Genomic DNA, 12,838 nt, shown 5'->3' on the forward strand with positions numbered 1-12,838 from the left:
TCAAAACTAAACGCATATCAACTTTACCGTTCATCTGCTTGTCCGCTACAATAATACATACCACTTAATTAGTGATACAGGTTTTGTATAAAATTTAACTGTTGCAAAAATCTATTAAATTTTTATATACAAAATTTAACTGTTGATTTTACAGACTGCTTAGTGGTACGTAAAATAGAAGAAAACTTATCTTGTTGACATGTTTATTTTCGTGAATGAAATGTGGACTGGACTGGAGGAATAGACTATTATGAGCCATGCATAAGATAGAAGTACAGTCCACATGACAGAAAGAACTAGAAGAACTATTTGGCATTCAGAAAGGGAATGTAATTTCAGCACTCAAAAATCGTTCCCCAAAAATAAAGGAGTCCAAAGGCAAGGGCGGAATCCCAATTAAATTGGTAAAAACGTTTATTGTTATATATTAAAATCAAATTCAAATCGAGAAGAACATAGTTGAAACGGGTAACTTCCAGAGCTTTTGCTGCCGATCTACTGCTTGAACTCCTACCTGAACATGGAGATATTACCATATACCATATTCCTACATGTACATAGCATGTATATGGGAGCAAACCACTATATATCTACAAACATCTACATATCTCATAGAACATCTCTCTTTGTTTCTCTCTACGGATCCCAAGCCCCTGCATTTACGAGCATAATGGCTAAATTTGTGACCCGTATGATCAGGTGCTTCTTCTCCATGGCCTTATTACTTCCAACTTTTAGGCATGCGCTATCCCAAGCAGCTCAAGTGAATATAGCCCTGGCGCCCCCAACGGTTTTTATAACCGTCGACCAGTCAGGCAGCAACGATTACACTAAAATACAAGACGCCATCGATGCTGTGCCGTCCAACAATGCCCTGCCTGTGTATATTTGGGTTAAACCTGGCATCTACTACGAAAAGATTAATGTACCTTCAGACAAACCGTTTATAACAATAAGTGGATCGACAAGTTATGCAAACGACACCGTGATAACGTGGAAGGAATCCGGCGAGATAAATGAAACCGCAGTCTTCACTTTATGGGCATCTGATTTCGTAGGGCGCAACTTCAAAGTTCAGAATACGTATGGGACGGGTGGCAAAGCAGTTGCACTGAGAGTTTCGGGAGATAGAGTAGCATTCTATGGTTGCAGCATTATGTCTCATCAAGATGCCTTATTTGCCGATATAGGCAAGCAATACTACAAAGACTGCTACATTGAAGGAGACACTGATTTTATATTTGGAAGAGCTTCTTCTTTATTTGAGGTACGTATGTGACAGCTATATATATTTACGATAAAATTATTTGGACATGCAAAACTAATACACTCACACTAGCAGAATTGTCACATGCATTCGCTTTCGGAACAAAACGGAGCTATAACAGCCCAAAAAAGGGATTCACCATCACAAGATGCAGGGTTTGTGTTCTTGGGAGGCGAAATCACTGGCGTCGGAAGGGCAGTACTAGGAAGGCCATGGGGTCCCTATTCGACAGTCATCTTTGCCTATACTAAGATGTCGGATGCGATTCTCCCACAAGGTTGGGACAGTTGGGGCCGATCAACTGAGTACTTAAGGTTTACATTTTCTCATGTTAATTTTTAGTAATTAGGTTAATTATTTTATTTAATTACTTTATTTATTTATTTGTTTTAATGTCTTTCTAATTTGGTTTCAACTTGATGGGTATGTAGTAAGGTTTACTATGGCGAGTACAAATGTACTGGAGCTGGAGCCGTGACAGCAGAAAGAGTTGCGTGGGAACACAACGTTACGCCAAAAGAATTTACATCCTTCATGAACAAGGTTAGGGGCTTTGGAATTGGAAGCTGGCAAGGTTCCGATGGAGGAGGATGGAAATATGGAGCTCCCCCTCGTGTCAGAAGAGATGGAGAAGGAAACAATGGAGGACGGCAACAAGGACCTCCTACATCTATTGGAGATGGAGGGAAACAAGGATCTCCTACTCCCATTGGAGGTGGAGGGCAACATGGACCTCCTCCTCCCGCAACTAGAGAAGGAGGACAATATGGAGCTCCCGCTTCCTTTGCAGGAGGATGGCATGGACCTCCTCCTTCCATTGCAGGAGGAGGACAATATGGAGCTCCCCCTCCCTTTGCACGAGGATGGCAAAAAGGACCTCCTACTCCGGTTGGGGGAGGAGGGCAACATAGAGCACCTCCTCCTGCTGCCGGAGGAGAACGAGAAAGAAACAATGGAGGAGGATGGAAACATGCAGCACCCATTCCCATTGGAGGAGGAGGAGGAAGAAACAATGCAGGATTAGGGCAACATGGAGTTCCTACTGTAGGAGGAGCCTCCATCGAGGGGTGGGCAGAAGTGCAATGGAGTGGTTGTGAAAAAGGTGCTGCCCGTCCAGGCCTTTTGGGATTGTTTCTTGTTTTGCTTCCTTTAATCCACTTGTCATGATTTTATGAGGGGTAAAATTTTAGGGCAAAACTTGGATGGGGGCGAGTATAGGAGAGATTTTTCAATGTGACCGCCACACGAGATAGTACACCACATGTCTTTATATAAATGGTTGGTTACGTGTATTAAAAGGTTAATAACTTAACAATTAAAAATTTTCACCACTTGCATAAAAACATGTGTTCCCGTCACAACTAAAAATTTTTCTGAGTATAGTAGAAAACTTTGTAAATCTATTAGTTTACTTTCCTTCAGTAATCAAGTTGTAGACTCTTATAGTTGAAACTTAAATTTAGTGACAAATGTAACTTTTTAAATGCATGCATAGGACTTGTATGAATCCAAACAATTACTCCTTACAGTGTTTATGTTTCCACAAGTGCCACGAGAAAAACTGACAATAATCAATATTAGTTGCACGCAATGCACAAAATAAAGAGCGTAAAGGCCTTTTAGTAGCTAATAACTTCATTAGTTATTGATACGCCTCCCAAATTTTTGCTCATTTTATTTTATGTGATTAATATCAATGATTTTTGTCGGTTTTTCTTTTAGTAGTGCAATGGCCTTAGACCTATGGCGACCGCCTATTTTAATTCATTGTGAGAATATATAATTTGGACCAGTTCCAGGCTTCCAGCTCTATTTTACACCGGTGGCAGCCAATGTCAAAACTCCGAATCCAAGCAACTGAGCTGCCTGCTCAAATAACGTAATGGGTGATAAATCCTAATATCACACAAACGACAAACTAATTCTACTTCTTAAGCAACCTCAAGACTTGTGTAACATCAATAATCCAATTAGGCCGCCATTACAACATTTCATATCAATATAATCTGATCTTAACCACCTCATATCACTCATTTTAATTTCAAACATTTGTTTCTTCAGTCTCAAGGTACAAATATCCTGCCGCCGGCTACCCTGGAAATTCCTTACAATTATCCTCCACACGTTTACGTAAAAAGTGATTAATTCTAATAATTCTTCAAACACTTTATTGTCAAGAAAACGGCCCCACCTCCCTCGGCATCCACCTGTAACTACTATATAACAATCAACGTCCATCCATCTTCTTCAACATTCAAATTTCAATCCACTTTCTTCAATATTCATTTCAACGTACGCATATATTCATTGATTTTTTAAGAGTATTTGAGCCAAAAACCTCTAATTTCGACCATGGTGGCTGTTTGTGGTACTTCTATGACGACCAAGTGCTTCTTTGTCATGGCTTCATTGTATGTTCTTCTGGCGCTTTCTCAAGCAGAAGCAGAAACAACTCAGGGGTCCACGGCAATTCTAATAACCGTGGATCAGTCTGGGAAAGGCGATTACGAGAAAATACAAGATGCCATCGATGCGGTGCCATCGAATAACGTCGATCTTGTGTTCATTAGGGTTAAGCCTGGAGTGTACAAAGAAAAAATTACCGTCCCCGCGGACAAACCCTTTATTACAATAAGTGGCACAAAGGCAGTTGACACTATAATTACGTGGAACGACAGCGGAGATATATTTGAATCTGCAACTTTCTCTGTGTTGGCTTCGGATTTTATAGGGCGCTACCTCACAATTCAGGTACATATATTTATGTGTGTGTGTGTACGTATAGTACGTTTCACATGCATGTCCAGGCATATATACGCTTGAATCTAATAATTTTAATTGCTGAATTCATTGCAGAACACTTATGGAAGCGGTGGTAAAGCAGTGGCGCTAAGGGTCTCAGGAGATAGAGCAGCATTTTATGTGTGCAGAATTTTGTCTTACCAAGATACCCTACTTGACGATAACGGCAGACACTACTACAACAACTGCTATATTGAAGGAGCCACTGATTTTATATGTGGAAATGGTGCTTCTTTTTTTGAGGTAACTTATATAAGAAAACAATATTGTTAGCGTTTTGTTTTTGAAAATTATTGATTTTATTGTTTCGGTCTAAACCGTCACACTATCACGTGTTGTTATCAATATGTTCATGATACACTTCATCTATCTATATATTATAATATGCAGATTAGTAGCTAGTAACATGCATGTGATGTTAGGACCATCAGCTCAATGATTTCTCAAGGATTAATTAGTATGGTGCTAATTCATATGTTTGGCCTTCAATTGATGAATAAATTAATTAAATTTTGCAGAAGTGCCATTTGCATTCGATTTCGAATGGAGGAGGAGCCATAACAGCCCAACGGAGGATGTCACCTTCAGAGGACACTGGGTTCTTTTTCTTTGGGTGCAAGATCACTGGCGTCAAAACGGCAGTGTTAGGAAGACCATGGGGTGTCTATTCCAGAGTCATTTTTGCCTTCACTTACATGCCTAATATCATACTCCCTCAGGGTTGGAACGACTGGGGTAACTCAGCCGACCAATTAAGGTAACTCTGACGAGAATTTTTGTTAGCATTCCAAATTATGACCAGGTGCTCCTTTGTTTTTTATACGGTGACTATTTTCGATTGCTAATAACGGCTTTTTTTATCCTTAATTTTGTAATCTTTTTTTTAATTTTTTTTTATTTACATTGGCTCAATTTCTAATTTTGTTTAAATTGATGTATATGCAGTTCTGTTTACTATGGACAGTACAAATGTTCTGGACCTGGAGCAGTGACAGCAAAAAGAGTTGACTGGTCACGAGTCCTAACGAGTGAAGAAGCTGCACCTTTCATAACTAAGGACTCCATTGACGGCAAAGCTTGGATTAGGGCAGCGCCAACTAGTTTCAAGAAGAAGGCATTTTCCCCCTAGAATTGATTAGTTACTCTTCTTGTGTGGAAATATATGTATAGATTTATAAATATTTGATTGCAAAGTTGTTGATCTCATGTATTAATTTAAACATTCTTTCATTGAGTGTACAAATATATATACATCAATTCAATTTCTTTCTCTTGACCTGGCCATGTTTCAAAGCAATCGATCACCACCTTTTATATAAATGTTTGTACAATATATTACAAATTGTTCGAGTTCGTTGCCCCAAATTAATCTCCAAAAACGTCTAGACTAATCAAGGAATGACAATCATGCCGTAAATTTCAAGAGTATCATGAACGGGTCCCTTTAAGATTTAAGATGGAAATAAATAAACTAAATGTTTTCAAATAATTTTTTGAGATAAAACAATAGGGATTTAATTCAAATAAATGCAATTTCTAGGGAGAGCTCCCTAGATTACATCTAAAGGCTCCTCAAACTAACCATAAAAGAAATTAAAAAATAAAACCAACTTGACCAATTTATGAGCCACAACATTGAACAATCGACGAAGATGACAAACTCGAGATGCGGAGAATCTTTGGAGCCCTAGTTTGATATCATCAGAAATCAGACCCAATGCATAAGAAAAGAAATAGCAATTAATGTAAAATCCTTTAAAGAAAAAAAAATTTAAAATGAACTACAACATGCATGATGCATGCCCGTACTACGTTGAGACCTTCCAAAAGAAATAAAAAAGAACTAATGAAAATGGCTTGAAAACTTTGAGTTTTAACGATAAAGACAAAATAAAATGTAAAGTAAATAGTACCATGATTGATTTTTTAGTGTAAAAATATGATTTTTTCGTTAAAATAAACAGTAATATGAGTTTTTCGTTAAAATTCCTAAAAAATAAAGCCCATTAATCTAGTTATGGCTTGCATCTTCCAGCCGATCAGCAGTTAGTTAATGAAGCTGATAACTTGACAGCTAATTGGCTTTCTTAGACTATAATTCTCACCCCTCCTATTTTCCTCTCCTTTTCTTTTCTTCTCTTTCTCTTTTTATAAAAAAAATGAGATAGGATCCTCTTTGTGAGGATCCGGGGAAGAGGGAAGGAAAAAAAAAAAAAATGAGAGAATCTTATTCCGTTGACTTTCTTGGGTACGTGGTATGGGTGATTGGACTTGTGTTATATTCACACACCTCAAATTACTTCTTTCACTTCCTTTTAATTTTTTAACATTTTCTACACACTATTAACACTTGATAGAAAAATATTAAAAAATTAAAAGGGTGTGGAAGAAGTAATTTAGAATGTGTAAATATAATCTCTCCCTTCAAAAATATAACTTGGACCAACGTCATTTAATTTTTTAATATCATTTTATGAAAAAAAAAATATATATATATTATTTCTATACTAAAACCCAAACGCCAGTGTACTGTTCACAGACAGTGGAGTGGCGAAAGTGCCCTTCGTTTGGTTTTCCAGCAAGCTTTTTTCTCTTTGTTGCACAGTTAAATGACGGCATTGCCCTTCTAGGCCACGCGTGACTCCAATTCATTTGCCCAGCCCACGTGTTGATCATCGTAGGCTGTTGCGTTTTCCCTATATTCTTCCCACTTTTACTTTTGCTTCCCATATTAGTCTCTGCTTTTCTATCACTTTTAGACCTCACTTTCTTTCCCTTTCAAACCTTGCTTCCGTTGGTCGCGAATTTGTCGCTCTCAAATCCCGCTTTTTGTCGTTCTCGGCTCTTGGTTTGCTCAGAAAGCACCGAATCAGTTTAAGGTTGTTCAACTTTTCAGTTTTCTTTGGTTCAAAACTGCGGGTTTGATTTTGTTACATATAAAAATATCAAAAGTTAAATCTTTGTTTTTGTGAATTTTTTAACCCAGATCGTGTTATGGGTTTTGTTCATTGGCATTTTTGAGATTTATGATTTGGTTTTTTTGGTTGATACGTTTGTTTTGCAGGTTTCGTTTATACAGAGACAAGGACAACTTGGCCACTGCACCATTTGTCGGCACTTGAGGGTAAGATTTAGCTGGTGAGGTGGTGGATTGCAAAGCTGATCTTAGCTTTATTTTTAATCAACGAATTTGGAAGCATCTTTATATGTTTAGTTTGCTATCTTCTGTTTCGGTTGGATTTTAGGCACTGGAAATTATGAGTTGTTTTGGGTATGGTTTCCTGCCTCTGCTGCTTCCTGATTCTGTCTCTGTTTGTTATTTGGTTTGCTAGAATTTGTGGTTTTGTCCGTAAATTTTGAAAAAAATTTGGGCTAAGCAGAGGAACCAATTCAGGTCTCAGTCATGCTCCCTTCAATCGTAGTTTTATACAATACAAAAGCATTATAATTTAGAAAAATGTTAGTCGTTGTTTGTTAGCAAACTCTATGAGTTGGACTGCTCCCTAAACAGATAGTGAACCATCTTAATTTTTCATTAAAATCACAAGCTTCGGTATCTGAGTCTGCCATATTAGTATCATTCATTAGTTTTTAATCCCATTAATTGTATTTTGAACAAGTTTATTTTTCATACAACAATAGTTATAAACATGTGAATTCTTTTACATCTTAAAAAATAAGAAACTGATCAGGTTTCTGATTTTCCAAGCCTGGTTTATTCTGCATCAGGTACACTTCTGGGCATCATTACGGGTGTCAATTTCTTTACAACTCATGGATAAGTAGTTTCGCGATATCAGTTGATGGACTCGGTAAATGAATTCAATTATAGTTTTCTTAGCTGAGTTGATATCTTATCCACTGCACTGTCCACCTTCTTTTCTTTTGAGAAGATTTGTTTTCTATTGAATTAATAATAAAAATAACTGGAGAAGGAAATTGAGAAAGAAAAAAAAAAAAAAAAGCTTTTCTTGGATATGTTTGTGGAGATTTTCTTTAGTATTTACTCCTTTTGGTATGTTGTGATTACACGCAAATACAGATTATATGTCAATATTGTGGGGTTATAACACATCGGTTTTGGAAAGCATCATTTTGCGTTGTGAATTTTGAATTCTGTGTTTAATTTGCCTTTTATGTTTTGAATTTGAATTTGTAGTCTGATTATGATGTCAATGCAGATTGTCTACTATCAATCAGACACTAGACTATGCCTTCAATCAATTGAGAAAAGTCAGTTCATTTGCAGACTGCCTGGTTATGAGTTTACTTTTAACTATCTGGTAATTTGCAACCAAGTTTTCTTTTTCAACTTATGCTCGGTTTACTATTCTTCTGCAGCTTATTTTTTCACAGATCCAGTCTTCAGTAGATGGCTGAGGAATTTTCACATGCAGCACTGTATCAAATTATCATTGATCATAGGGTATGGCATTGTTAGATCATCTTCTGTTCACTTTGATCAAATTTTTATCGACTTTTTTTTTGTTTTTTATTTTTATAATTATGATTTATTTCTTATTTTGCCTCAAGTTTGGTTGACTTGAGCTTTGTTTATTATCTCTGCAGTACGAAGAAGGCCTTATTAGTGTAATGAGAGAGTCCAATATCAACTGGACGGTAAGTGATCCATTCTTTTTGTTTTTTGTTTTTAATGCAATGTCCATACTTAGTGTAATTTTTACCATATGTTTGACCTTTGTTTTTAAATTAAAATCCACCAATTTGGTTGTGGTTTGTTCCATGATAATTGTATAAAGATGATCATGACATTACATAGTTTGGGAATTAGACTAAGCAATTTGATCAATCTGAGTAAATATATTTTAGCTTTTCTTATGTTTTGACTGTTAAGATAGAAAATTAATGGATCATTTACATAGAACTCACAAATTATGAGTGTGTTATTGCATATGCCCATATTGCTCCTAAATACTAATCAATCAGTATAATTTGTTTTTGGAAAACTAAGTTTAATCCTGGATGGGAGGTAGGTAGGGATTAATTTTGAGAATCGTTACCCTATGAGGATATTCACAGTTAATGGTGAAAGTTATTTTATTTTTTAAATTATCTCATGAATAAATCTGTTGAGGGAGATGATAGTTTTCTTAAAAATAGCATCAGAAGGGAAAATGGATATTGAATTTTTTGGGTTGTTATATTTATTTGTCAAGGTAATGATTTTGGTTTCATGGTGAAGGTTTTATGAGTATGACCATGATGGATCAAAAGCTAGGGATCTTGAATTGGCAATTGGAATTAAAGTCTTAATACATGGTATTTTTTATTTTTTATTTTTTTTATATTTTTGCTGCAAAGTTTTTGATTTTCTCATTTTTTTTATACACAAAATTCCATTTGAAAAGAGTAGGTTGGTTAAATACAAGTTTTCCATACGAATTAGAGGACTTATGTAGTGCTGATGTGGGTATTTTGATCTTCCGTTATAGGAGTGAAGAAACCGGCTGGATTAATCATCATCTTATTTTGATCAAATTTTGCAGTATAGATGATATAAGAATCACAATTGCATATGGGAACTGAATCATCATGACACTGGAATTCAAGTTTCTGTTTCTATCAATGCAGGCTATTGCTAATCACCAAATTATTATGTTTGTTGAAATTTTTGGAATAATATTTTTCTAAAGCCTGATTACTTAAACCTCGCTGCAAAACAGTTGCACATGAAATCATTCACTTTACATGTACAATTACACTCAACTCAGCCAATTACTTTAACAATCTTGCTGATTTTGACCATGCTATTTTACGGATCTGCCAATTGACTTTCTTCTTTACACTTCATCGTGTTTATCTCATACCGATTGTCTAACACTTGAATCTTTTGTTTGCAGAAAATTTTTGGGCATTTTGCACAAGTAATTGGAGCTGCTGCAAAATTTTAACACTATCATGGATGTATAGAAATTTAACGGAGAGTGAGTAAATTGGCTAATTAAAATAATTTAAGTGACAGTGATCATAAAGTTCAGTAGCAAATTGACAGAATAGTCTTTTGAATTGATTAACCATCTACTTAGAGATGCATTAACAAACATCTACACGCACATGCATTTAGGTTGAAGCAAACTATGTTATCACATGATTGAAATCATCTATTTACATCGATAAACTTTTAATTAGCACATGATTGATATGGGTATATAGACCCAACATCTTTAGCTATATGTTATAGTTTGACATAAAAATTGAATGTATCCGTTTTAAATCTTTCAACCATGTTATTCAGCTGATACCATAAACTGCCATATTTTTTAAACTCTGTGGAAAGGAATTTACATGCAACATGATCAAAATGACTCTATAAACAGCTTATAAAATATCTTTTCAAATACATAAGCAAAAAGAGGGTTGGTTCTCACCACGTCTTTACCATTGTCCCATTTTTTAGCTATCATAAAGTCTATGAATTGCTAATGGGTTAACCTTTTTCATGGAATTTTCAGAATTTTGGGTCGTTGGAGGAAGAATTTGGCTGCTTGACATTTTGAGGTATATACTTTTGTTTTGATTTCTTCAGTTAGATAGTTAATTTACACCAATGCTTTTGTTTCTATTTGGGTTTTTGAAAGTTTAGGGATGTTGCTGAATCATGATAATATTTATCCAAATAGAGGTTAAGTCAATTTGATAATATCATGAGAATTGATGGTTATGAAACGTTAATATAATAAATTGATGCTTTGGTTGGTCTAGAATGGTGGTTCACCCAAGACACTCATGATAATACGTGGAAATCCTATTGCATAAAGATAGAAAATCATATGAACATTCAGATAGTTGCTTTACAGGCAATATGATTGCCCTTCATTTTCAAGTTTTTTGAAGTTAAAAAAAAAAAAAAAAAAACTACATTGACCAAGAAGAAGAATTTATATGACTATAATTGTTTGAAACCGATAAGTACGTAATTTATATTCTTATTTGAGCAATGGAGTTCTCAACTGAGTGATTCTTGACAGGGTCTTAGAAATATGATCAGTTTGTCAAGAGTTTCATAGAGAGCTCTTTTGTTTCTCTTTGCAACCACTGCAAGAGTGCAATTAAAATTTAATCAAAATACCTTCACATTCATAATCCCAAAAGTGACTTCATAAGATGAAATTAATTGACCTAATTATGTGCGAACCTCCAATTAAATGAATGAAATATTCAAGGTGGATCGAAACCAAAACCAAAATGAAACAAACAACAGCAACTGCCGAAGTTTTTAAAAGTGTAATTTGGATTTATAAATAGATTTTCTGTTCAAATTTTGTTATTGTGATTTTGGAGAAACTCTTTCTTTAATCTACTTATGTTGTGGGATTTCAAAGTTGAAAACCATTTGCTTTCAATCTTTTGGAACAAATTAGCTTTGGTAGGTAACAGAACAGATAAATTTCTGGAGTATATAAAAATGTTTGCTTTGCTGAGATTGTTCTGTTTAAATTAATCAATTTTATAGTGCACTTTGAAACCTAAGTCATCGATCTGTTAGTTTCAATTTGAACACTTTTGGAAACTTAGAGATACATTTATTAGTTCAATTAGTTAATTCCTACTAAGATTCTTGCAAAACGCTTTTGTTATGCTGTAGTTAAAACACTTTTTAGGGTTGTAAATAGATTTTCACATGATGTAAATAAGATTGTTTTAATGATTTGGAGAATATGGAGAAAAATCATTCCAAACTTAAAATTCAATGGTAGTTTATTGGTGTAAATTATGTTACTCATTAATTTTTCTGTCATTTTTTGGAGTGCCTAAATTTTGACTGTTGTTTAGCTTGGATAAAGCTCAAGGCTTATAACTAAGTTTGCTATTTATTTTGTTTGATGCATTTCCAGTCTTTGTAGCTGACACAACTACATCACCCCCAAAGTTGCAGACAAGGATTGCAAGGTTTTTTCTATCCTTTGGTATTCATTGATTGAGTTTGTTTGCAGTTGAAAATGCTGTCTTAGTTAAGACTTAAGGAGAACATCATATTTACAAAATATACTCGAATGTGTTGTTCGTTGTTTCTGATGTTAATTGTTTTTTTTTTATCAAATTTAAAAACTCTGGTTTGTATTTTTAGTATTATTTTAGCATTTTGGCCTAATGGGTTTGGTTGCATCTAATTGCAAACCCTTCATTTTCTCATGATTTAGTAATTCACCAAGTAATTATGTTTATACATACTCTATTTTTTTTTTTTTTTTTTTTTTGCCAACATGTGTTCATATAGCTGAAAATAAAAAATCAGCTGATTATATTAGATTAAACTTTGGTATCGTTCAAACATAATTATTCCTGCAATTTGTAATCCCGCAGCAACGCGCGGGCATTATTATCTAGTATATATCTATAAATCCATTACCCATCTCACTTTAATCTAGTATGCAAATCCATGTCCAAAATTATGGAGTATTGTATTGCCGGCTTATATAGCCAGAACCTGTGGGCTGCCGCCAGAATTACGTACAACATTCATCCACAAAACGTTAACTTAGTGGATGATCAGTTATTAACGTAGCGTCTAGCTAGCTTGCAAGATATTACTTTTGCAATTGGGGGGATAAGAACGAAGGAAAATATATGTAAGGCACCCAAGTCATATATATATATATATATATATATAAGATTAACTTGTAAATAAATTTACAGAAAGTGAGGAACTGAACTGAAGATCGTATTTTTAGAGATATATGATCATCTAGTCATTTGTGTTTAGTTAAAGCAATTTGAAGAGAAGTGGGTTCACTCATGGCAGTATGG

The 12,838-nt window shown here is 34.9% G+C and overlaps 1 protein-coding gene, 1 long non-coding RNA gene and 1 pseudogene across 7 annotated transcripts; all 3 read left to right on the forward strand.

Moving 5' to 3' along the window:
* Positions 1–670: 670 nt before the first annotated feature.
* Positions 671–2,434, forward strand: LOC137745631 (putative pectinesterase 11 pseudogene; annotated as a pseudogene).
* A 1,103-nt stretch (positions 2,435–3,537) lies between these two features.
* On the forward strand, positions 3,538–5,344 carry LOC137745585 (putative pectinesterase 11). Its single transcript, XM_068485562.2, has 4 exons — positions 3,538–4,018; positions 4,124–4,312; positions 4,588–4,826; positions 5,015–5,344. Exons 1-4 carry the CDS (start codon positions 3,620–3,622, stop codon positions 5,196–5,198), a joined length of 1,011 nt encoding a protein of 336 aa, XP_068341663.1. The 5' UTR covers positions 3,538–3,619; the 3' UTR covers positions 5,199–5,344.
* A 1,266-nt stretch (positions 5,345–6,610) lies between these two features.
* LOC137710259 (uncharacterized) lies at positions 6,611–12,255 on the forward strand. 6 transcript variants are annotated; one of them, XR_015956215.1, is made up of 10 exons: positions 6,614–6,988; positions 7,134–7,193; positions 7,799–7,881; positions 8,251–8,302; positions 8,411–8,495; positions 8,639–8,689; positions 9,273–9,349; positions 9,931–10,014; positions 10,543–10,588; positions 11,926–12,255. It is a non-coding gene; the product is annotated as an uncharacterized LOC137710259 (long non-coding RNA). The 6 variants fall into 6 exon arrangements; XR_015956214.1 differs by having other exon boundaries at positions 6,616–6,948; positions 8,251–8,326; XR_011064959.2 differs by having other exon boundaries at positions 6,616–6,948; positions 11,935–12,255.
* The last annotated feature ends 583 nt before the right edge of the window (positions 12,256–12,838 follow it).

The sequence above is a fragment of the Pyrus communis genome, chromosome 15 (assembly GCF_041283825.1).
Source record: "Pyrus communis isolate YQ-2024b chromosome 15, ASM4128382v1, whole genome shotgun sequence".
Classification (NCBI taxonomy): Eukaryota; Viridiplantae; Streptophyta; class Magnoliopsida; order Rosales; family Rosaceae; genus Pyrus; species Pyrus communis.